Genomic DNA, 24890 nt, shown 5'->3' with positions numbered 1-24890 from the left:
CTTCGCTACCACATCCTTCTCTTTCTCTTCCTCTCTTTTCCTCTCTCTTCCTCTGTCTTCTCTTTGTCGTGCTTTCTGTAACATTTGTTTTGTCTTTCCATCCATCATTGCACAATGAGTGCTCACACTATGCCCACTTTGGCCAGCCATCTTATTGCTATTTGTTTGTCCCGTCTCCATGTTTTCTGCTGTGTAATTCACTGTATATTCTCCCTTTCTTCCTCTTCCCATTTTTATATTTCATGCATCCCTCCTTCTCTCCCTCCATCCTCCTTGGGGCAAAAACCGCTCTGCCTGATTTGCTCAGATGAGAACGCATGAGGCCATGAGAGCACTCACACACACACACACACACACACACACACACACACACACACACACACACACACACACACACACACACACACACACACACACACATGCATGCATGCAAGTGTGTGTGTTTATCCCATTTCCTCCTGCTACTTTCTTCTCTTTCCTCTCCTTTTCTCTATCCACATTTCTCTTCTCCTCTTTCATAAATCATATAATTAGAATGTCCACAAAATCTCTTTAAGTCATATTCACTTTATATTAAAATCACAAAATATTTTCAAACTCATTTCACAGAGCTGGTTTAGTCATATACTACATAGCAAAACAGAATTTTTAGTCAATTTAATCTTTGACAAAACAAGCACTAACCAAAACTGTAAAGTCAATCAGTGGCACTTTAACAAGTTGAGGTCTTAAATAAATAGCATGTCTAAAAAAGTATATAGCTTTAAAATGATATAGCTTACTGTATGGCTTTTAGAAATTGATTGCTTCTTGACCTAACTTTAATTTACCAAACATTGCTGAAAGGGATGTACATGGCACATAGCTCTATACATTCATAAGAAAAACATAAAAAATATTTTACAAATACACCAGTGAAACGGTCAGTGGTTTTGTGTCTTTCAAACCTTTTCTAACCAATGTTTTTTTTTATATGAATTGCATTGTAGTGTTTGTATGTACTGTTAGGCATTGACATAGCTCATTTATCACGTTTTAGCACAAAACAGGTTAACCAACCCAACCATCCTGCTGCTGAATAAGGAATTGTTTAGACTACAGGATGCTCATGTGGGGATTTCCTTCATTTATACTCAACATATGAACTTGCTCCAGTACCCCTTTATAATCAATCAATAAAGAGGTGCACACACTCTACATGTATATCTGAAATGGTCTGTCTAGACTTCATTTGTTTGTGTGGATTCTGCTTATATAAACAAATATGGTTAAACCTATGATTTATCAGAACTGTAAGGTTTGTCAAGATGTTATAAATGTCTACAGTGAGACACTGGGCATAACTGCCATGCTTTTGTCTGGGTAAGTGCATACATTTTGTAAAAAGAAAGAAACACATCAAATTGTGCCTGTTATGTAGAACACACCCATATAGTACACATACACACACACACACACATACACACACACACACACTAGGAAACTTGTCAACACAAGTCTGATGACAACAAAATCTAAATTACAGTAGTAAAAGAGCAGCATTGTACATAAAAGGAGACGTGTGTGTGTGTGTGTGTGTGTGTGTGTGTGTATGTGCGTGCGTGCGTGTGTGTGTGTGTTGTTTACCAGTCAGAGAATGGGTCACTGTTGATGCTTTCTCCACAGCTGCATCTGTGTAACCTCTATGTGTTTCTGTGTGTGCAGTGCACACACATGTGGGTTGAAGCATCAATAAGTAGTCAACATGTGTGGTTAGTGTTCATATTTATTTGTGAGTGTATGCAAGTGCACCCATATGTAAATACTGTATGGGTATGCTATCTGCATCAGGTTATGTATGTGCTGGTGCATTTCTATGTACAGTGTGTGTGTGTGTGTGTGTTTTAGGAGTGTAAGAGAGAAAGAGAAAAGATAGAGAGAGAGAGAGAGAGAGAGAGAGAGAGAGAGAGAGTGAGTGTGTATGTGTGTGTGTATGTGTATGTGTGTGTGTGTGTGTGTGTGTGTGTGTGCGTTTGTGATCACTCAGAGTATGGGGCAGAGTCGGCGCTTCCTCTGCAGCTGTGCATCCAGCTCCAGCAACTGTGACAGGAAGTTCCTGTTTGGGTAGATGGCCCGCCTCTGGATGAGTGTCTCCACGCCAGAACGCAACTTCAGCCGCCGCTTCAACATGAGGTAAGCCAGCACTAGCGTAGATGAGCGGCTCACTCCCATGATGCAGTGCACAAACACTTTACCTGTCAAGGAATCATGGGAATACATGAGTTCACTGTGATAGCTCTGCAGTAAGAATCATCAACAGCTTGTGATGAGCTATGCTTCTGCTTCCACTGTCATAAGAATGACACAAACACTTATGCTGGTGTCACAAAAGAAGACAGGAAACAGACCTTAAGCTTAAGCTTAAGTTCTTAAATTAGATTTGGATGGGTGAAGCTTGGAAGCAACTGGATAAACTATAGTTTGGAGAACATATCAGCAGACTCTGGGGGTAGGACATTAATTCTGTAACCTATCAGAGGTGTTGAGATTTCAGACTGAACTTTTGGGTTATGCACTATGTGCATGCTCTTACTGTATTTACAGCCATATTGACCAAGGTTCAACTGAGTGACCACCTGTATGTCCAGATAATCATGGATGCACAGCTATCACAGCGAAGGTGGAGATGACTTCTAAGTCAGTGTCCGTACCCGGAACATTCTGTATCTCTTTGGAAATGGTCTGAACCATTGAAACATTCTCTTAGGTTTAAGTCCAAACTTTTGCAAAGTTTTCCTGAAACCACTCCTGTGCTTTGGGTCTTGTTGAAAGGCACCAGCATGAGGTCCTGAACTCTCTGGAAAAGGATCAGGATTCACTCAGGATTGCTCTCTATTGTTTTGCATTCATCTTTTCCTCTATCCTGACTAGTCTCCCTGTCACAGAACAACATCACCACAGCATGATGCTGCAGCTACCCTGTTTGCCTAGAGGGGTGGTATAAATGAGGTGATGCTCAGTGTCTGGCTTTCTCCAAATGATGTGGGAATAGTGGCCAAATACAAGTACAATCTAAGTAACCTATAGCGTGCAGATACTGCAAAAGAGAATCGAATCAATGTTCAGATGATGATCAGTCTAAAACAAAATCTCGTTTGGGTCTGAAAACTTTCCTGGACCTCCTGGTTGGGGTTGGTACTATGGCTGTAGCTATTCTTCTTGCAAGTCGATCAGTGTTGTGTGTTCACAGGGTAAAATGTTAGTTATAGGCCAACAACATAACAATAGTTAACAATGGCATAATTCTCAGCGGTTAGGGCTATCTATCATATTTCCAGAAATATCCAGTGATCCAAATTATTTCTGCAGAATAGGGCCTAGGCTTACTGTATACAGGCTATCTTACCATCTTTCTTCTTCAGAGCTTTGTGGATGAAATCCGCCGCGGGACGAAAGTAAACACTCAAGTCGAACTTTGAGGAATCATCGGCTGGGATGCCATGATAAACGAACGCGTCCCCGTAGAAGTCCTGGTCCCCAATGCAGCCTTGCTTGGTGTGTGCAGCGTTCAGGACATGCGTGATGCCCAGCTTCTTCAGCGCAGTCCGATTCTGTGCAATGGCACTGGACACAGACATGCACCACAGTCAAACCATCTGATCCCCCGACGGAGTGTGCATGACCACAAATACCCATTCTGTTTTTAGTCAGTGGAAATGAGACCAGGAGAATGTGGCGTCAACATGCCTTCAATTATTTAACAATTACTACTATAAAGTAACCTAGCCTAGATTTAAGAAAACCAATACACATTGGACTAAAATAGGACCAAACCTGCGAGAACAAACTTATCAGTAGGCTACAGGTCTATCATTCAGATTAACCTAATACACAGCTAATTTTAATTAGTCCTCTGGTCAATAATGTTGGCTTTAAATGTCCAAAACTGTTGCCTACAACTCATGACAAGTGTATTATGAGAGCTTATGGGAACTTCATCTACTGAAAGCTTGCGATTAGTAGCCTTGTAGCTGCACGCACAGACATACAGAGACTTATTACGTAACACTCACACGTTTCCGATGAACAAGTTCGGCCAGACCTCGTCGACTGGTGTTAAGTCCAACGTACACGTATCCAAAATACGCTCCAACTCTCTCGTATCGAAAAGTCCATGTTGTTTCCCTCGCGTGGATGTCATTGTAGGTTTTTTCACAAACTCATCCGTGGGACTCTGGGTCTTGTTTACTTGTCCACGCTGCTCGGCTGCCCGGTCGCCTGCGCTGTGATTCGCGAGAGCAGGTGCTTTTTGGGGAAGTTCTGTCACTCACCCTATCCTGCAGGGCGATAGGCGGACACTAGGCATTGCATAGGGGTCCTCTGCCGCTCCGGTGCACGATGTTTCATAACAGTTCATTCCACGGATGACAAGAGATGAGGCGAGGAGGGTGCGCCTGCGAGCCTATGAGAGCACGTCGCGCTGGACATTGGCAGGCTGAGGTCATATAATCGGAAGAAGACGGTCAAATAGATATTGTACCATACAGTGCTGCAGGAACTACGCACTACTGTTGGAAAGGCTCAAAAAATGCATATCAATATTCAAAAATGAAGCCTAAAATTAATCTCTTCGTGTTGAAGTTGCGTAGGCTAATAAAAACACACACTTTCCTTGTCGGAGCAATTCATTCATTTGCGTGATGTTTAAGGCCTATTATATCGTTGTAAGAGTCGGGGACGTAGCCTAGGTCTATCCAAAAACAGTTCTTTCCAACATGGGCAATCGCTGAATTCTATCTTTCTCACAGTGAAATTCCTGTCTCATTTGTACGTAAACATTCATCGTGTGACTGATCAGTCCTCTCTCTCCACAGGCGTCCATCCAACGACTGAAGCTGTCTGAGGAAGCCGCGATTGGGGAAGATCCAGCGGTTCTCCTTCACCCGCAGGATGGCGTTAAGCAGTGTGTAGTTATGGTGGATCATGAGGTACGCCACGACTAGCGCAGCCGACCGGCTCACGCCCACTGCGCAGTGCACAAACACCTTGGCTGGACAGAAGAGAAGATGCTTTGTTAAAACCGTTTTAAATCCTTTGTTTGAAGGATTAAGTTAATTCTGTTTTGTGCAGCTTCATTTTTCACTGTAAAATTTGATAAATAAATAATTATTTCACATTAGTCTACTGTAGCTTAATGCTACTCAAGATTTCTCTCTCATGGACACATGGATATATGAGGTAAATTACCACTGGGCTTGCTTAGGGCCTGGTGAATGAACTGTGCAGCTGGGTAGAAGAAAGGTGAAAGGTCGAAGGTCGGCAGGTCATTGGCAGGCACTCCATAATAGCTGACAGTGGTGCCATAGAAGTCATCAGTGCCCTTGCAGCACATTTTCCCATGAGCTGCATTCAGCACATGTGTGATCCCCAGGGCCCACAAACTGTACCGGTCATGGGACATGTACCTGGGGAGGACAGAACAAACTGTACCGGTCATGGGACATGTACCTGGGGAGGACAGAGCACGTTGTCTATGATGCCCTGATCCAGGACCTCTACAGAGGTATTCTATTCAGCATTTCTATTAGAGGCTTAAATGTCCCCAGCTGTTTGAAGAAGATTTAGCATCTGCTTTTCAGTAAACTTTCTTATTTACACAGGGAATCCAATTTTTACTTGTGTCAAAGTGTTATGTGGGAACTTTTTGGGATTTCAGTTTTTTCAGTTCATTTTTTTATGGTGATACCTTTTTTCATTAACAAATTCAGTTGTAGGCCAGTTGCCTAGCCTTGCCCCACCTGCCTGGTTTAATAACCGCTCATTTTTTTATCTTACTAAGACACTGGCTCCTCTCGTGAGTTTACATTTTCTTCAGGCACCAGGATAGTGGGTCAATCAGCAACAAGAGGGGATGACATTACTTGCAGTCGGAAGAATGTGTAAATTTATACAGCAAAGGTAAATGCATTGTTCCGGACTGCCAATGCAGTTTATTATCAGTTTGTAAAGGTTAAGCGAAGTAGGAATTAAGGTTAGGAATCCCTGATCAATGTCAATTTCAAAGTTCATGCAGTACCAGGGTTGGACATATTTGGTGAAACTTTACAGGACCTTTAAATAAATACTAGAAATCACAAGACCCAGTATATATATATATATATATATATATATATATATATATATGGCTTTTTTATGTTGACACTGTACTCACATGTCCCCTAAAAACAGGTTAGGCCACACTTCATCCACATGATTACAGGAAAGTTGTCCACCATGCAGAACTTCCTCGAGGGTCTCCATACTGGGAGTTTCACTCAGGCGCTCAGCCTTATCTGGAGGGGAATCACTGCTGGAGAGAGCCTTCTCTCTGTCCATTTCTCCAGATCTGTTGGTGTGTTCAGTGGCCACAAGTGCAGACATGGCGCCCTTACATGTGAGAATGAAGTGAACAGCTGCTGTACCGAAAACTAACGTGTTTTTGCAGTTTTGAGTTTAACCACTAGATGGCCCTGTGATATTACTGATCAACATGTGGTGACCCTTTCACGCTGCAGAATGTCAGACACCTTCAATACATACCTTGGGTTAATTACAACTGTTCTCATTTAACACTCAATTAAAAGAGTAGAAACAATATATTTATCCCATAATATTATTAACTGTAGACAGCCTACAATAATGACAGAATTCACACACTGACAGCCACAGTAACACTTGGGAACACATATCACCCCAGTTCTGGCTTCACTCCACTGGCTCCCCATCCGCTACCGCATCAATTTCAAACTCCTCTTGACTGTGTATAAATCTCTCCATGGTCTGGCCCCCACCTACCTGTCTGCGGCTGGAAGAACCCAGGGCCAGGCTGCAAACTAGGGGGGACAGAGCCTTTTTAGTGGCAGCCCGAACTGCTTTCCCCTCCACATCCGTTCAGCTCAGTCTCTGAATGTTTTTAAGTCCCTTTTAAAGACCCACCTCTTTTCTCCCTTTATGCCCGTGTTTAGTTTTAAATGTTCCTTTTTTCTGCATTTCTTAATTTGTTTTAACTGTAGCCCTTTTTGTTTGTGTGCCTTCCTGTATTTATTTATTGCACTTTACTGTGAAGCACTTTGGTGTGTCTAAGCCGTCTGTAAATGCGCTATATAAATAAAATTGACATTGACATTTAAATATATAGAAATACATTTGTTTCATATTTTCAGATACCAAGTTCATGCAACAGTGTTATTGAGCCTCTTGCACATCTATGTAAATCAAGTGTTTTATTGAAAAAGGTAACAGTATCACATAAGTATCACACCTTGAATTTCCCCCTCAGGATCAATAAAGTATCTATCTATCTATCTATCTAAGTATTACAGGATAATTCTATCTACAGTTTTATTAGACATTTCACCATTTTTAGAGTGGTGTGAAGACACAAATCCTCCTCTATACTCTCCCCAGCCTTCAGACCTGTCCATCATTCTTCCACTGGTTTCTGTTACTGTCATTTTACCTCCTGAAAGGAACATGCCAACTTTTAGGGGAAATAAGCTTGTTCACCAACTCCCCCAGAGTTAGATAAGAGGATGATAGGCCTGCCCTTGTATTATCTGTGTGTGCAATAACCCAGTCCGAGACTGCTAGCTATTCTAGAGCTCTTCTTTGTAAATATGATCAGATGTAGATAAACACTGTCCCTGAGATGTGTTTCACTCTTCCATCTTCTTTTCCATGGACATTTGGTTATGTTCATTATTTAAAACCTTGTTTTTTTTCCAGCTGTGACTCCTGTCTGGCTGAGCTCATCCCCAGACCCTCTCTCTCTCTCTCTCTCTCTCACAAACACACATTCTCCCTCTGGGAAGACACAGCTGTGTATTTAGCACCTGAGTGAATTTAGGAATTGAGACAAATGTTGTCTAAACAAGTTAGAATTTTGGCAAATGTAAATGATTTCCTTTTAGATTCTTACAGTAGCCTAAATGGTGTGTGTGTGTGTTTTAGGAGTCTAAGAGAGAAAGAGGGAGAGAGAGAGAGAGTGAGAGTGTGTGTGTGTGTGTGTGTGTGCGTGCGTGTGCATGCGTTTGTGATCACTCAGAGTATGGGGCAGAGTCGGCGCTTCCTCTGCAGCTGTGCATCCAGCTCCAGCAACTGTGACAGGAAGTTCCTGTTTGGGTAGATGGCCCGCCTCTGGATGAGTGTCTCTATGCCAGAACGCAACTTCAGCCGCTGCTTCAACATGAGGTAAGCCAGCACTAGCGTAGATGAGCGGCTCACTCCCATGAAGCAGTGTACAAACACTTTACCTGTCAAGGAATCATGGGAATACATGAGTTCACTGTGATAGATAACTCTTAACCTCCCTGGAATATGAACCATACTGTAAGAGTAGCTCTGCAGTAAGAATCATCAACAGCTTGTGATGAGCTATGCTTCTGCTTCCACTGTCATAAGAATGACACAAACACTGGTGTCACAAAAGAAGACAGGAAACAGATCTTAAGCCCAAGTTCTTACATTAGATTTGGATGGGTGAAGCTTGGAAGCAACTGGATAAACTATAGTCTGGAGAACATATCAGCAGACTCTGGGGGTAGGACATTAATTCTGTAACCTATTAGAGGTGTTGAGATTTCACTAAACTTTTGGGTTATGCATTATGTGCATGCTCTTACTGTATTTACAGCCATATTGACCAAGGTTCAACTGAGTGACCACCTGTATGTCCATGTTTTGGGCCGGCCATGGCCTACTGGTTAGCGCTTCGGACTTGTAACCGGAGGGTTGCCGGTTCGAATCCCGACCAGGAGGAACGGCTGAAGTGCCCTTGAGCAAGGCACCTAACCCCTCACTGCTCCCTGAGCGCCGCATAGCAGGCAGCTCACTGCGTCGGGATTAGTGTGTGCTTCCCCTCACTGTGTTTTCACTGTGTGCTGAGTGTGTTTCACTAATTCACGGATTGAGATAAATGCAGAGACCAAATTTCCCTCATGGGATCAAAAGAGTATATACTTATATACTTATACTTAAAGGAGAATTCCGGTGTGATATTGACCTAAAGTGTGTTGAAACCTGATACAGAGTGTGAACGTATGGCTCATAGCTCATCTCGGCCTGTCCCCTGCACTCCGAAATCTGGCGCTAGTTAGCCGATGCTACCAACAGGTATTCGTTGGGGGTGCCTCGGGCATCGGCCTAGCCATGCAAATAAATCACTGTTTTACACCATTTACGAGGCTCAAAGTAGCTCCACACTTCATTGGTAGACTTCCGAGGGCCCTGACATTTAAAACGAGACATTGAGAACTTTGAAAAAGCACTGGTAGTTTATTTACAAGACGATTTATACAGACAGTACCTTCAGGAAGTTTACTGTTCATCGTCATCTTGAATTTAGTCGAGCGACGAGTACAAATGAAATTGGGAAACGCATCTTGAGTGCGCACCAGAGAGAGATAGATAGACTGGCAGGTTCCAGGTGTCATCGTTGATATCCCCTTTTAATATATGAAACTTATAACTGCTTGTAACAACTTATTATGCATAGTATTGTTAATATTGTGTTACATGTGGCACAAACAAACAAGGCTAGAGTTTATGGATTAGCTTTATATCTTACAAGAGCTGGTGAAAGGGTTTTATGAAAAAGCTTAGACTGAGCGACCTTAAAGTGACAATGCACCATATAGCCTAAGTTCAACAGCATACAATTAGCAGCATTTCTTAATGTTTCTAACTTTATAATTATTATATTTTTTTTCGGGGTGGGGGTGGGGGGGGTCCTGGATTTTTCACAAATCAAATGTGGCAACCCTAGTATCACTGCATCAACAACAACGTTGTTGGAACAACGGTGTTCGAACGTCGGAGGTAGCGAATTGCGACACAGGTACAATGCTTTCTGGAAACAGGTGTAACAATGTCGTTGTTTGGTCGCAAGTTGCGTCGTACCATGGTGGTTGAGCAACGTCGTTGCTAACTTTTCTAGAAACAACCCCCTGCTGGTTGGTAGCTGTAGCTATTCTTCTTGCAAGTGTTGTGTGTTCACAGAGTAGGGTAAAATGTTAGTTATAGGCAAACAACATAACAATAGTTTCTAACAATGCCATAATTCTCAGGTTAGGGCTATCTATCATATTTCCAGAAATATCCAGTGATCCAAATTATTTCTGCAGAATAGGGCCTAGGCCTAAAGTATACAGGCTATCTTACCATCTTTCTTCTTCAGAGATTTGTGGATGAAATCCGCCGCGGGACGAAAGTAAACACTCAAGTCGAACTTTGAGGAATCATCGGCTGGGATGCCATGATAAACGAACGCGTCCCCATAGAAGTCCTGGTCCCCAATGCAGCCTTGCTTGGTGTGTGCAGCGTTCAGGACATGCGTGATGCCCAGCTTCTTCAGCGCAGTCTGATTCTGTGCAATGGCACTGGACACAGACATACACCACAGTCAAACCATCTGATCCCCCGACGGAGTGTGCATGACCACAAATATACCCATTCTGTTTTTAGTCAGTGGAAATGAGACTAGGAGAATGTGGCGTCAACATGCCTTCAATTATTTAACAATTACTACTATAAAGTAACCTAGCCTAGATTTAAGAAAACCAATACACATTGGACTAAAATGGGACCAAACCTGCGAGAACAAACTTATCAGTACAGGCCTATCATTCAGATTAACCTAATAAACAGCTAATTTTAGGTAGTCCTCTGGTCAATATTTTTGGCTTTCAATGTCCAAAATTGTTGCCTAAAACTCATGACTTAGTCCATGGGCCAGATGAGATGTCGGTACCACTTCAAGGTGGCAAAAGTTACTTATACTTTTTGAAAAGATACATGTCTGTAGTTAACATTTTTGTATGATAACCCTTCTGGAGTCACAGCTAAATTAGTGTTTTCAGCTGTTAAAGTTACCCTCCCCCATTGAAAAAACACATTTTTGACGCAGGTGCCTATCTTGCTATTGGCCTTTGTTAAAGACATATTTGCATTTTATGTTTGGTATCAGTTTAAAGAGGACAATCTGAGCTTTCATTTAAGTCCTTTTGTGAACATTTTGGACAAATACAGCTGACCCTGGAGCCCTTCAAATGTTTAATCACACACATTTTCCTGTCATTTCCGCCTAAATCATCTTTTTTCTTTTAATCCTGTGGCATCAGGGAGCATCAGACATATGAAATGCAAACACTGCAATACTGGCATGACTAAGGATTCAGAAAATGTACTTTACCCATATTATCTCATTCTGAGGTGGTGATTTTCAGCTTTATATCAGGCATGGCGTTTTTTCGAAGAAATGTAGTGCTTGTTTGTGTGAGGCCAAAACTTGTGCTTGAACATAACTTGAGACCAGACCAGGGTCAAACCTGAAACTTAAAAAGCCTCAGGGCAGGGCCACAAACACTGACCCTGAAAATGAATAAAAATGAATGGTTCTCTATCTGTCGAACTACTCAGCGTTAATCAATGGGAATACACTCCTCGATCACGTGATCACCACTGAAGTCCTTTAATAGGTCCTGTTAAGGTTCTATTGGCGCAAAATGGGTCGGCTATAATATAATTTATGCCCATCGATTGAAATATTGATGAGTTTGAGGACATTATAGCCCAAAACTTCTTCAGCTCATCATTAGTCTCCATTCATTTACGGGCGAGTGTTGCCCCTACCAATATGGCGGCCTCGTTGACATATTCCTTCTAATAGAACTCAACGGACAATGCGGCATCTATGTATATATATCTATGGTCTGGGTATATCTCATGCCCGGACAGAGTTGGCGGTCCCACAATTCTGCTCACTTGCTTGAGGAGATGGAAGCCTGAGCGGCTGCTGGTCGAGCAGGGGGAGGCAAATTTGCCGGTCGGGCTGGCTGCAGAGTCCCCCTCTGGCGATTTTGCTCTAGGGTCTCACAATGATGACCAGGGGCCTCATGTACAAACCTTGCGTACGCACAAAAATGCTGCGTACGCCACTTCTCACGCTCACGTCCGGATGTACGAAGACTGACTTGAACGTGAGAATGTGCAGTCCTCCACGCAAACTTCATGTCTGGCGTACGCACATTTCCAATGTGTATCGTCAGTTGGCGACACTTAGAGGCAATGCAGCGCAACAACATTAGTTGATCGCGAGTCTAGGCCTTTATTTGCACAGTATATTGTGAAAGGTGGGTTATTAAAAATGATAACACTTCGAAAGTAGGCCTATGTTTCTATATAAATGGAAATGCAACATGCTCAAATTCTACTAATTTATGCAACAACCTATCTATAATGACAACTGTAGTCTTATTAGAGGATACGAATTAAAAGGGAATGTGAAACCTATAGCCTACACATATAGATAGAATAGATAGGCTGACTAATAAGCGCGGATATAAGGTATTTCCCTTAGTGTGATTGACTGCATAGGATACTTTGACTTTCCTCGAGTAAGCATTCACATTATTGTTGTCACACTTGTGTGCAAATATAGGGATATGATCCAGAAATCGTAATGTTGAGGCGATGTGGCCTGCATCAACTTTCTTTTATTCCACCTCGAGTGCGCGATGCATGGTAGCCTACTTGGACACGGTTGATTTAATGTTTTTTTAATTAATGCAGTTGTATTGTAATGGTTCAAATGCATCAAACCCAGTTATGCGAACCCTGTCACCTACTTGCAGACTGACCAATAATTCTGCCACGGTCTCTGACCCTATAACTAGCCACTGCTACGCTCTGCCACTACTGTTTTTTTTGTTATTAATTACAAATGATAAAGACGTAAGATTCTTGCCATTTCGTCGGATAAACACTTCTACCTCGCATTCGCTGGAGATAGCCTAAACTTTTTTTTTTTAATTTGATGATTTCAATTATTAAACTTTGGAGCAGGTTCGAGTATGAATGGATCCATAAATGAGTTTTCATTGTTATTAATATTGCGGGATAGGCCATTTTGTCTTCGCGGAGGTCTGCGCTCTCGAGTGGCCTTCTAGTTAGCATATTAAAATGAGTGTGATTGAGGGAGGAGAGAGAGTGGAGTGTACTGCTCGTGCATGTAAGCTTAATTTCACGTTAATTGGGATGTACAAAGAAAGGCTGCGTGGAATACTGCGTACGCACAGTTTCATACATCAGGATTTTTTTGTGCGTACGCTACTTTTCACGTTTGCACATACGCAATGTTTTAGTATGAAATCCACGCAAGTCTTTGTACATGAGGCCCCAGGTGTCCCTCTTGGCCTCAGAGCAGCTCACTGGAGCAGAACCCGAAGGAGAGTGTAGGGGACGATGCGCTCTTGGGGGAAACCCCCAGCGCGATCAGCCGTCCAGGGCTTCAGGCCTTTCTCTGCCCTGCACGGGGCAAAGGAGCAGGGGCTGACCACCTACCCAAGGTGGAAGAGGCGCTGGCTGCCTACCTCGCCTCCCAGGGAGCATCAAGGCTCTGCTATGGTCGTGCGTCACATTTGCGCGTGTCCAAGACGTGCGTAATTTTTGCCGTGGACGTGAAGCATACTCCAATTTCTGCTGTCCTGAATGCGCATTAAATCGTTAAGGTTAGCGCCTGCGCACTACGGATTAACTGTGATACTCTGCCCCACCAACTGGGGGCGGTACGTCGAGCCTGAAAGTAGGACACAACCACCAAAGAAGCCTGAAACGCCTGAAGAAAAGAAGAACGTGGGATGTGCGAGCACTGAACGAAGGAAGAACTGATGAAGGAAAAAGCACCACGAGTACGTTTGCCTGTCTGCTGGGAAGTTTGATAAGCTGGCCCATCGCATCGCTCCATTTATCATCCACCAGAACACACACAACACACCTGTTGGTATAGCTGAGAGACTAGCTTAGCCTACTTGCTTATTAGGCTACTTAGCCTATAGCTAAGTGACTCGGTGCTGCGAGGGCAGCAATACTGGTGCGATACAAAGTAAAGACATTTTTCTAAACACAGCATGGTAAGAAAGAGTTGTGCGTACAGATGTCCTCAATTAAATTTGTATTGAGTCTTCACACCTGCCTCATACCAAAAAGTATGAACCAAAAACCTGTAAATATGACGTGTCAATAAAAGTTTTGAAGTAACTTTGTGTTCATGTATAATGTCTCACTGTGATAATGGGTGTATTTAGAGCGAGAGGTAGCCTAGATTATTCCTTCAATTATTATTATGATAATGCATCCGGTGTTGACAGGCGAGTTTCGAGATTTGAGTTCAGCATTGTTCAGGAGTAGGCTAGGTGATAATGATTGCACCTGGGAGAGGTAGGCTACATTCCCTTTATTATTATAATTACTATGATAACGCATTATACGGAACAGGCGAGAATGCATCTCGATCAGCAAGTGTTACTGGGTTTCTCCTGAGCGTTGTAGATAGATACCTTTATATGGCTCTGGGTTTCGCGATTTGATTTCAGCGTTGTTCAGTAATAGGTGCTAGGCTACGCTCATTTTTAAAAGATGCATTTAATCCGAAGTCATGTCAGCTCTCTATGCAGGGAGTAGGGCTGTCACTTTTTATTCGAACATGACGTGAAATATCCGTAGTAGAACTATAAATAAACTATTCGGTTTTTAGTGCTGTGTAGCGCATTTCTACAGTCTATGATTAGTTTTATTGTATTGTTTGCCATCTCATTCAGTGCTATGATCCATGGCTCATGACCAAATCAAGCCAATATAATAGCCAGTAGCCACAATGAGCCCATGCAGCCACCCTGTTTCGACAATCAAAGGTGACGCACAGAACGGCCAGCAGACAGATAATTACGTCCCCAACTCATCTAAAATGTGGTGTCTTGAAATACTTTGGGTTCTACACCATAGATGGTAAAGTAACCGTTAAATATAATGTTAAAGAATGTATCTGTGGATTGTGGCTTTACATCGGTCGAAGTTGACTCCATGTCGTGATGTCTCACGTAACTCAAAGCCAGGCAAGCTGAGGACAGGCACTCTGCTCCATCATCGTTATGGTAACCAAACAAGTCTTCTTCTGTCTAGGTTTGTTTCTAGGTGTAAGTGTTGTTCTTCTTTGTGGTCCACCTACTGGAGGGGAGTGTTTACAGCAGTTCCGTTTTACACATGCACAGTCTACGCGTCACTTTGACGCACGGTCTTAAATTTCGGTCGACCCAAAGACGCATGCCTTAAAAATGACGCAATTCTCGTCACGCGCTCACCAGTGCCGCGTGCGCGGGACGCAGACGCGGGACCGTACCATAGGCTTCAGCCCGTAGCCCGGCCACTCTGCCATCTAAGCCGCGCAGGGCCACTGACGGTCAGGCGTCTAAGGCTTACGCCTGTGTGGGGCAGGCATGCCGTGCCCTCAACACCACAGCCTTCCTCCAGATCTACGCTGGGGAGAGCATAGGGCTGGCTGCGGAGGACGACGAAGCCCTGACTCCACTCCCTGAAGAGGAGAGCGCTGGACCTGGCCTTGCGGGGCCTCGAAGTGCGCAGCCCTGGCACAGGGCAGAGCAATGGGCCATCTGGTGGGGCTGGTATGCCATCTGTGGCTCACACTGTCCCAGCTACCCGACAGGGAGAAGATACCATTGCTGGATGCTAGGGCTGGGATAAACGATTATTTTTTAAACGATTAATGTAGCGATTATTTTTTCGATGCATCAATTAATCTAACGATTCATTTTTTCAGTCCGATTCTATTTCGATTCGATTATCGATTATCTCCCCATTAATTGACTAATAGCAATTTATACATGTTGATTTACATATCTAAATGAAAAAACATGAATTCCTTAATATTGCAATATATGTTTATTGCTCTTAAAATTCCAAAATAAAAGACTATACAAGTAATGCATTCTTAGTCAGAGGTAGCATTCAATAAAGTTCAGTAGTGTATAGGTCTAATTGAGTGCCTGTCACTTTAAGACGTTTGTGAGGGAACCCTTGCACTAAGTTAACACAGTAAGGCTGCTGATGTGTGGATGCAATTCATAACGTAGTTAACGGTTCGTAGCCTACTTCTTGGGACAAGCACTTTTTAATCTTGGAAAACACTTTTCCATTTACATCGGGATTTTGCAAACATTCAGTGTCAGAGTCAATAAAATGAGCCCTGCATGAGTAACGAAATTGACAAGCAGCTGTAAGTAAGCATGCTAAACTCAACATCCAAACAGTATTCTAACGCTAGCTTTGAGATACTGCTTGATTGCATAACTTAACTTAGTTTAGTCTCCTCAATGAACTATGTTGTGATAAGACCTTAGCAGAGTTAACTTTAATGCAGCAGTTTTGAACAAATTTGCGCAGCATGGTCACGATGCTAAGCGGATTTAATAGCAATTTAGCCCACTGTGTTCTATGCAATGCTTCTATATGGCAACAACAATCCTTCAACAATTTTGTTAAATGCACATGCAGAGGAGGGGCAGCGAGCTCGTTACAAGAGAGAGCAGGCAGGGCAAGGAATGGCTGTGCGCTCAAGACCTTCCTGCCCTGGCGGGAGGCCGCTAAATGCGCTAGAGGCCCATCCTCGTGCAATATTTTTTGGTCCCCAAGAAAGATGGCAGTCTTCGGCACATCCTGGACCTCCGGCCTCTGAATGCATATTTATTAAAAAATTGCGTTCAAGATGCTGACTCTGCAGCACATTGTTCAGAGCGTGCAGCAGGTAGATTGGATGGCCACAATAGACCTAAAGGATGCATATTTCCATGTTCCTGATTCACCCTCGGCACAGGAAGTATCTGCGCTTTGTGTTCGAGGGCAGAGTTTGGGAGTTCTCTGTCTTATGATTCGGGCTAGCGCTATCAACCTGCACTTTCACCAAAGTCGTTCAGGAAGCATTAGCCCTGTAAGGAGTCCTAATGTTTCTATACTGATCAAACTCCTGATCATGTGAACTGTTGATTAATTACCCTACCACATGATGGTATGACCTCATGGTGGGCCCATTGTCACATATTGCTGCTACAACAACTTTTGATTATATCTCTAACCTTTGCCTTTTTCACAGGAGAAACTAACTAGGAAGCAGGAAATGTAATTAATGTGTACATTGTCATGTCTTGATTAATGCACTCTCACTACAACAATGGTCTCAAGTCTCATCAAAGTACTTCTCATGTGACCCAAAATCAGCTGACCTCCAACCATGTGATCCCAAATCAGCTGACCTCCAATCATGTGAATGTAACCAACCACAAACTAGGTAGCCTATTTAAGTGAAGTTTACAGAGCATTCTAGGAGCCATTCTGTAGTCATCATCCTCTGAGCTGGTATGTTCATTCTCTGATTGCTTCATATGGTTTCCTAAATGTTCCTTTAACCTGTTTTCGTAGCTTTCACATTATTCATTTAGATGTACCTTCTATAATGTATTGGATGAATAGCTTGTATCTGACAAATAAATTGTGATGTTCTGACCCGCATAGCCTTTCTATTGTACTTGTAGTCCAGAGTAGCAGTTTAGGTAACGTTAGCATAATGGACGGTTGAGATTAGTTATCGCCGCCGTAGAAACTAAATCACCTGGGAGCTGGCATGTTATTATGAAATGACCAAGCATTACACAGCGGTGGGCAGTTTGTCAGCGATGGTCCTAGATTGGTCGCAAAAACCTAGCACAGCCTGACCCCCTGTAGCATAGGAATTTGCTTGACTGTCTAACACGCTGATGAGTATAGCAGTCCGGATCAGCATGTAACCTCTGACCACTTCCAGACCAATACGTGTTATGTTTAGGAACCGCCCGAATTAATCGGCAGATGGAGGAGACCTATAGTATATATTCCTAAGCTTGAGCGCGTGTCACAAGAAAACGAGTTAGGCATTCTCATTAACAATATGTATTGTGGGCGTATAAACCCACTAAGGATAACAATGTTACAATGAACCGAAACTTTTCTAATATTGAGCGGAGTCAGATTTATTAGGTTTAACAGGGGTTTTTAATCAATTGATATATTTCCAACAGCGCGCGGACAGCTTCACGATTTCCTTCGACCACTCCCAGTTCCCTCATTGGTCTTGACGAGTGACGTCTTACAGCCCCTTTCAGGAGACGGGGTATACACAAATCCGACGAGCGTTCTGTGGAGGCTGCCATCTTGTGGCGACGCCATTACTGAGCTGTTACTGGTATGTAAACAAACCTCCGTGATAACGCACCCTCAATGACAGCTACAGCCAGGCAGTATGGCTTGTTGGGTTGATGATGTTAGACAGTGGCCTCCAGTCACAGATGAAGGTACAAGCGATCTTACAGATTATTTATGAAAATAGCTTAGAGTAGAGAATGAGGAAATAAAGACATAATTGGGACTAGGTTGATATTATATCTACTTAACTACTGTAGCTAGCTAACGTTAGCAATAACTATGCTAGCTAGGCTAGCTAACGTGGGAACTACAAATATCTGTCCATTTGGCATGTTTTCCCACTCGACATTATAAAAGAAGTAGTGAGACAGTTGTAAATCACGGGCTGTTATCCCAGTGGACACAACCAATCCAATATGATATGTAAACAAACCTCTGTGATAACGCACCCTCAATGACAGCTACAGCCAGGCAGTATGGCTTGTTGGGTTGATGATGTTAGACAGTGCCTCCGGTCACAGATAAGGTACAAGCGATCTTACAGATTATTTATGAAACTAGCTTAGAGTAGAGAATGAGGAAATAAAGACATAATTGGGACTAGGTTGATATTATATCTACTTAACTACTGTAGCTCTAACGTCAGCAATAACTATGCTAGCTAGGCTAGCTAACGAGGAAACTATAAAAATATCTGTCCATTTGGCAACAATGAATGGATATTAAATAAACAAATTCATGTTTTTCATTTGTGACCATTGTTTATCTAATTTTCACATTTCAAAAGGAAAGGGTAAGGTACAGCTAACTGCTATCTGTACAAACCGTATGGTAACTAACGTTAGGCTACCAGACAGGGGCAGTCAACCCGGGGTATTTTGTGTATCTCACATTTTTCTTTTGTTCCACCTGGTCATTTTATTGCTGCTATTGGAACAATTGAAAACGGAACATGTTTTCCCACTTGACATTATAAAAGAAGTAGTGAGACAGTCGTAAATCGCGGGCTGTTATCCCAGTGGACGCAACGAATCCAATAGGAGGCACTGGCGCAATGTTACCCAGCAACAGCTTAGTAATGGTGCCCGCTTACTTCCGGTAGTTTCGCCGGATTCGTGTATTCGCATATTAAATTACCTCGACGACTGAGGTCTGCTGGCAGGCTCTAGGACCCTCTTGGAGCTGCATGCAGCCAAGACGCTGGACCATCTCCGGCATTTAGGTTTCCAGGTGAACTGGGCCAAGAGCCGGCCCACGCAGACGATCCCTTATCTGGGGCTGGAACTCAATTTAGAGAGCATGACGGTGAGATTATCTCCAACGCGTCAGGCAGGCCTGCATCAACAGTTTTCGCCAGGGTGCTGTGGTCAGCGTGCGTCAATGCCAGCGCCTGCTGAGGCTGCTGGCAGCGGCCTCTCATGCAGTTCCCCTTGGCCTTTTGCACATGCGAGATCTCCAAGCATGGTTTGCAGCGTTCTATGCACACCCTATCAGGGACAGGAACAAACGTGTTCGAGTGGGTGGGAGATGCTGGAGGGCTCTTGCCTATTGGTGTGCCCCCGAGAACCTCTCCATTGAGGAGGGTAGCTCACAGGCATGTGGTGAGAACGGATGCCTCCCTCCTAGGCGGGCAGCCATGGCTTACTGGTTAGCGCTTCGGACTTGTAACCGGAGGGTTGCCGGTTCGAACCCCGACCAGTAGGCCACGGCTGAAGTGCCTTTGAGCAAGGCACCTAACCCCTAATCCCCGAGCGCCGCTGTTGTTGCAGGCAGCTCACTGCGCTGGGACTAGTGTGTGCTTCACCTCACTGTGTTTTCACTGTGTGCAGTGTGTTTCACTAATTCACGGATTGGGATAAATGCAGAGAACAAATTTCCCTCACGGGATCAAAAGAGTATATATACTTATACTTATACTAGGTTAGGGAGCGGTGTGCGAGGGACAAGCGGTCCGAGGGACATGGAGCAAGCAGCTGCAGCAGCCTCACAGAAATGCGCTGGAACTTTTAATGGTGCACCTAGCCGAGGCGAGTTGTCACCTCCTCTCAGTCCGCGCAATTCATGTTCCGGGAGAACAGAACAGGGCGGCAGATATGCTCACGAGGGGCCCCTGGCTCCGCCCTCCTATGTACTTCCGCTCAATTTTCATTTCCCTTCAGTAAGTCGTCTGGGTCTGCGGTATATTCACAGGTTTTCTCCGGCCAAAAATTTGCATGTCCAATCAGCAAACAGAGGGAGTAGCTGAGAACGAGGACATTGAGGTTGTATGCTAGTTTGAGCATGACATACGTTACGACCAAACGTTAGCAATTGGTTATGGCAGATCCAGAGTGGCTCTGGGCAAATCCAATAGTTTTAAACTTCAACCTGTACCTGCATTCAAGGAAGTTAACGCTTGGCAATGGAAAGTGGCCAGACTCTGTACATTATGAAATATGTACGAGAATTTGGTAGGACCAGGCTACCCTATCACATTGGGAGTGGCTTCTTCACCCACAGGTGGTGGAGGAGGTGTGGCAGTGCTTTGGGAAAGCTCATGTCGATGTCTTTGCCTCGCGCGAGACGATACACTGTGTGAAGTGGTTTTCCCTGACCGAGAGCGACGCTCTGCTGGGAGTGGATGCTCTGGCACACGAATGGCCGAAGGCCTTGCTGTATGCTTTCCCCCGAAGGCATTGATCCCACCGATGTTGGAGAGAGTGAGGAGAGGCAAGCACGAAGTGATTCTGATAGCCCCTCATTGGCCCGATCAGATTTGGTTTCCGGTTTGACCCTGGTCTGGTCTCAACCCCTTCATGGACAAGAAATTATGTTCAAGCGCTTGTTTTGGCCTCACACAAACAAGCATACATTTGTACAGTAAGTATCTGAAGCTCAGGCGACAGATGCAGATCAAATAGAAGTGGTCAGACAGTACTGACAGGACCAGCAATAGCAAAATAAACTACAAAATCACAAAGCCCAGAAGATGGTTGAGTATAAATTAAAGTCAGAGTCCAATAGCAAAAGAAACCTCAGAGGTTGGCAAAACTACCTTTCTTCGAAAAAATGCCATGCCTGATATAAAGCTGAAAATCACCACCTCAGAATGAGATAATATGGGTAAAGTATACATTTTCTGAATCCTTAAAGTCATGCCAGTGATGCCTCTGATGCTTCCTGATGCCACAGGATAAAAAAAGAAAAAAGATGATTTAGGCGGAAATTGCAGGAAAATTTGTGTGATTAAAAGTTTGAAGAGCGCCAGGGTCGGCTGTATTTGTCCAAAGTGTTCACAAAAGGACTTGAATGAAAGATAGACCGATAGTCCTCTTTAAAATGATACCAAATATATTAAAATCAAATATGCCTTTAACAAAGGCCAATAGCAAGATAGGCACCTGTGTTTTTTCAATGGGGGAGGGTAACTTTAACAGCTGATAACACTAATTTAGCTAATTTAGTGACTCCAGAAGGGTTATCATACAAAAATGTTAACTACAGACATGTATCTTTTCAAAAAGTATAAGCAACCTTTGCCACCTTGAGTGGTACCGACATCTCATCTGTAGGGTTGCCACATTTGATTTGTGAAAATCCGGGACATTCATTGCCGAACCCCCCCCCCCCCCCCCCAAAAAAAAAGGTAATGATTTTGATTAATGTTAAATGCCTTTCATTTTAGGCCTATTACTGGTTTTAAATAATAATTTATTAACAAATGCTGCAAATGCTATAGCCTACTGTTTAACTATCTATAAATGGTGCATTGCCACTTAAGGTTGCTGAGTCTAAACGGTTCTTATAATGCCCTTTCACCAGCTATTTTAAGATATAAGGCTTATCCATAAAACATTAACAATACTATGCATAATACTAGATGTACCGCTCTGCGGTGCAAAATATGACCGCCGCCCAGTCCAGCACATTTTTTCCACAAAAATAAATCACGCTGAAAGGCCTATATGATTCTAACTGTCTCACTAAATTGCATTATCCACACTCAATTCTCACTGATATCTGCTAGACAACAAGTACCAAAACATGATTTGTTCATAGATTTCACATGTAAAATTCATTTTATACAACCCCACCTCCATCTTGCCTGTTCATAATTCTGAGAAATTCTTGAATTGTGTGCATGTGTGCATGTACATGTTTATGTTATGTGTGTGTGTGTGTGTGCGTGCGTGCTTGTGTGTGTGCCTGCGTATGTGCCTGTGCAAGCGTACATATGTCTACTGTGTGAGTATGTGTCATACATATGATTACTGTGAATGTATGTGTGTGTGTGTATCTGTTTGTGCACATGTGTGTACATGAAATGGGTTAACATGACCCCTGGAGCCAAACATACGGAAAAAAATGGTCATCCTAGTCCCTACAGTTCTCAAGATATTCACAGAGAACTGTGTCTGTCCTACCCTCCTTTCGGGGGTCCAGTCCAGCGGGGGGGCTACAGATCAAAACGAAAAATGACGGTTTCATGCTATCCATGTGGGGTTACATGCCCACCAAGTTTTGTGTACCCCGGTCTTTCAGTGTCCCGGGAATCCTTGTTGGTGTACGTCACTAAATGTACACATACATTATTTTATTGTAAGGCCCCCCATGAACGAAAGTACACAAAACTTGGCATGCATACGGAGGGTGTCATAATGATCCTACACTTTTAATTTCGTGCAGTTTTGACCTTGTCAGCCAGAGATATTGTGATGAAAACACCTAATTTTTTGCTTTTTCATTTTTAACTAGGTGGCGCTATACATGAAATAATTGGTAATGGGATGGGTTGACATGCCCCCTTAAGACCAACATACATAAAAAAGGTGGACCTCCTAGGCCCTACGGTTCTCGAGATATTCACAGAAAACTGTCTCCGGTCACCTACAGGCCAGTTGGTGTATAGTAACATAAATTAATTTATTGTGTGGCCCCCCATGAACGGAATTCCACGAAACTTGGCGTGCATACAGAGGGTGTCATAATGATCCTACACTTCCAATTTCGTGCAGTTTTGACTATGTTAGGTCACAGATACCTGCGATTACAACACCTCATTTTTACTTTTTTGTGTTTAACTAGGTGGCGCTATACATGAAATGAGTGGTTATGGAATGGGTTGACATGGCCCCTTGAGATCAACATACAAAAAAAAATGGTCCTCCTAAACCCTACGGTTGTCGAGATATTCACAGAAAACTGTGTCTGCCCTACCCTCCTTTCGGGGGTCCAGTCCGGGGGGGGGGGCTACAGATCAAAACGAAAAACGATGGTTCCATGCTATCCATGTGGGGTTACATTCCCACCAAGTTTCGTGTACCCCGGTCTTTCAGTGTCCCGGGAATCATTGACGGAAATTTGGGCATGCGAAAAATAAAATAAAAAATAAAAATCTGACTAAACCTTCGCTGCGCGGCGGTAAGTTGTTAGCCTACCCACTCCGAAAAGTTACCCATTTTCACCCTGTCGGCGTTGTGTAGGCCTACTGTATCTCTTTTTCTTCGCCGCTGGCCCTGACTTTGATTGTAGGCCTATATCCTCCTCCATCTCGCGCCCCATTTTATCAAACCAAATCGAACCGAAATTTCTTCTTTTTCTTTACTAGGCTACCTTCTCCAATCTGTTGCCTACCCGCACGCACTCACTCTCTTGTATGCTGGCTGCGCGCGGCCGGTTGTTAGGTGATGCTGTCAGTATATCTATGCTGAGGTAAACTTTCGTTTCGCAGGTCTGCATTACAACCTATGATTACAACCAATCAAATAAGCGCATGCCTGCCTCCGACAGCAGGATACAATCAAGATAACTTAAGAAATATAGTAGGATTGCAGGAGCGGAACGTAGGTTTTATTGAAAGTGAAACTAGGGAATACTAAGAATAAAAATAGAAGTGCCGTGCCTTTGCACCAAAAAACGGGACATTTGGTGTCCCGGGAAAGATGATACATTTTCCGGGACAGACATTAAAAAAAGAGAACAATCCCGGGAAAACCAGAGCGTGTGGTAACCCTACTCATCTGGCCCATGGAACTAGTGTATTATGAGAGCTTATGGCAACTTCGTCTACTGAAAGCTTGCGATTAGTAGCCTTGTAGCTGCACGCACAGACATACAGACACTTATTAGGCTACGTAACACTCACACGCTTCCGATGAACAAATTCGGCCAGACCTCATCGACTGGTGTTAAGTCCAGCGTACACGAATCCAAAATACGCTCCAACTCTCTCGTATCGAAAAGTCCATGTTTCCGTCGCCTGCATGTCATTGTAGATTGTTATTCACAAACTCATCCGTGGGACTCTGGGTCTTGTTTACTTGTCCACGCTGCTCGGCTGTCCCGGTGTTGTGCCCCTTCTGGTTTTTCCACCTACTGGTTTCCGAGCTGTTTCCAAGCCTGTCCAGATGTCATGTATACCTATCAACAGCAACTGACTGCTACCCACGTCGACAGATTCGCTACATATTCATAAACATTTTACTGGCCTTTGCATGTCGCACCTCAATAAAAACTGCACTGAACTGAACTGAATACCTGAGCACTATATTACTTTAACATTTTCCAGCGGGAAAAATGCTTTTTTAAAGTAACCTAATTTCGATTCTCTGTGTCGCGCTGGATTCGAACCTTCATCAGCAAAAGAATCACCATGCGAGACCGCCTCGCTCTCCACTAAACTATCAACATCTACATAACTTCCAGAACATAACGCTGTGTTCACTCAGTAGGCCTAGGCCATGATTCACCGTTTATCTGAGTATTTTGAAACAACTGGTTACCTTGATTTAGGCTTTAAAAACATAACTGTATCATGCACTCTACCTTCTGTTACACCTCTGCGCTGTCCATGTGCAAGGATTTGTCAT

General features: G+C 43.5%; 3 protein-coding genes across 3 annotated transcripts; all 3 read right to left on the bottom strand.

Annotated features, from left to right (window-relative positions):
- Window positions 1-616: 616 nt before the first annotated feature.
- LOC143124319 (dual specificity protein phosphatase 13A-like) lies at window positions 617-4762 on the bottom strand. The gene is made up of 3 exons (XM_076285753.1): window positions 4053-4762; window positions 3386-3603; window positions 617-2234 (listed from the first exon to the last, which is right to left on the bottom strand). Exons 1-3 carry the CDS (start codon window positions 4178-4180, stop codon window positions 2023-2025), a joined length of 558 nt encoding a protein of 185 aa, XP_076141868.1. The 5' UTR covers window positions 4181-4762; the 3' UTR covers window positions 617-2022.
- A 6-nt stretch (window positions 4763-4768) lies between these two features.
- Window positions 4769-6399, bottom strand: LOC143124316 (dual specificity protein phosphatase 13A-like). The gene is made up of 3 exons (XM_076285752.1): window positions 6191-6399; window positions 5227-5444; window positions 4769-5029 (listed from the first exon to the last, which is right to left on the bottom strand). The coding sequence occupies exons 1-3, from the start codon at window positions 6397-6399 to the stop codon at window positions 4782-4784; spliced, it is 675 nt and encodes a 224-aa protein (XP_076141867.1). The 3' UTR covers window positions 4769-4781.
- A 1643-nt stretch (window positions 6400-8042) lies between these two features.
- On the bottom strand, window positions 8043-24362 carry LOC143124320 (dual specificity protein phosphatase 13A-like). Its single transcript, XM_076285754.1, has 3 exons — window positions 24167-24362; window positions 10177-10394; window positions 8043-8270 (listed from the first exon to the last, which is right to left on the bottom strand). Exons 1-3 carry the CDS (start codon window positions 24289-24291, stop codon window positions 8059-8061), a joined length of 555 nt encoding a protein of 184 aa, XP_076141869.1. The 5' UTR covers window positions 24292-24362; the 3' UTR covers window positions 8043-8058.
- Between the last annotated feature and the right edge of the window lie 528 nt (window positions 24363-24890).

The sequence above is a fragment of the Alosa pseudoharengus genome, unplaced genomic scaffold (genome assembly GCF_046254945.1).
Source record: "Alosa pseudoharengus isolate Yale_2024_CS ecotype anadromous, Long Island Sound unplaced genomic scaffold, YU_APseudo_1.1 YU_APseudo_1.1_scf_15, whole genome shotgun sequence".
NCBI lineage: Eukaryota > Metazoa > Chordata > Actinopteri > Clupeiformes > Clupeidae > Alosa > Alosa pseudoharengus.
Note: the sequence above shows the minus strand (reverse complement) of the source record. Positions and strands in the feature narration are given on the sequence as shown.

What these genes read in the sequence shown, in the direction of transcription:
- LOC143124316 (XM_076285752.1), bottom strand. Translation starts at nt 6,399, where the DNA reads ATGTCTGCACTTGTGGCCACTGAACACACCAACAGATCTGGAGAAATG. An exon ending in AACCTGTTTTTAGGGGACAT is followed by an intron (nt 5,445 to 6,190) that starts GTGAGTACAGTG and finishes TGTCCTCCCCAG; the next exon opens with GTACATGTCCCATGACCGGT. An exon ending in GGCCCTAAGCAAGCCCAGTG is followed by an intron (nt 5,030 to 5,226) that starts GTAATTTACCTC and finishes TCTTCTGTCCAG; the next exon opens with CCAAGGTGTTTGTGCACTGC.
- LOC143124320 (XM_076285754.1), bottom strand. Translation starts at nt 24,291, where the DNA reads ATGACATGCAGGCGACGGAAACATGGACTTTTCGATACGAGAGAGTTG. An exon ending in AATTTGTTCATCGGAAGCGT is followed by an intron (nt 10,395 to 24,166) that starts GTGAGTGTTACG and finishes GTCTGTGTCCAG; the next exon opens with TGCCATTGCACAGAATCAGA. An exon ending in ATCTCTGAAGAAGAAAGATG is followed by an intron (nt 8,271 to 10,176) that starts GTAAGATAGCCT and finishes ATTCCTTGACAG; the next exon opens with GTAAAGTGTTTGTACACTGC.
- LOC143124319 (XM_076285753.1), bottom strand. Translation starts at nt 4,180, where the DNA reads ATGACATCCACGCGAGGGAAACAACATGGACTTTTCGATACGAGAGAG. An exon ending in AACTTGTTCATCGGAAACGT is followed by an intron (nt 3,604 to 4,052) that starts GTGAGTGTTACG and finishes GTCTGTGTCCAG; the next exon opens with TGCCATTGCACAGAATCGGA. An exon ending in AGCTCTGAAGAAGAAAGATG is followed by an intron (nt 2,235 to 3,385) that starts GTAAGATAGCCT and finishes ATTCCTTGACAG; the next exon opens with GTAAAGTGTTTGTGCACTGC.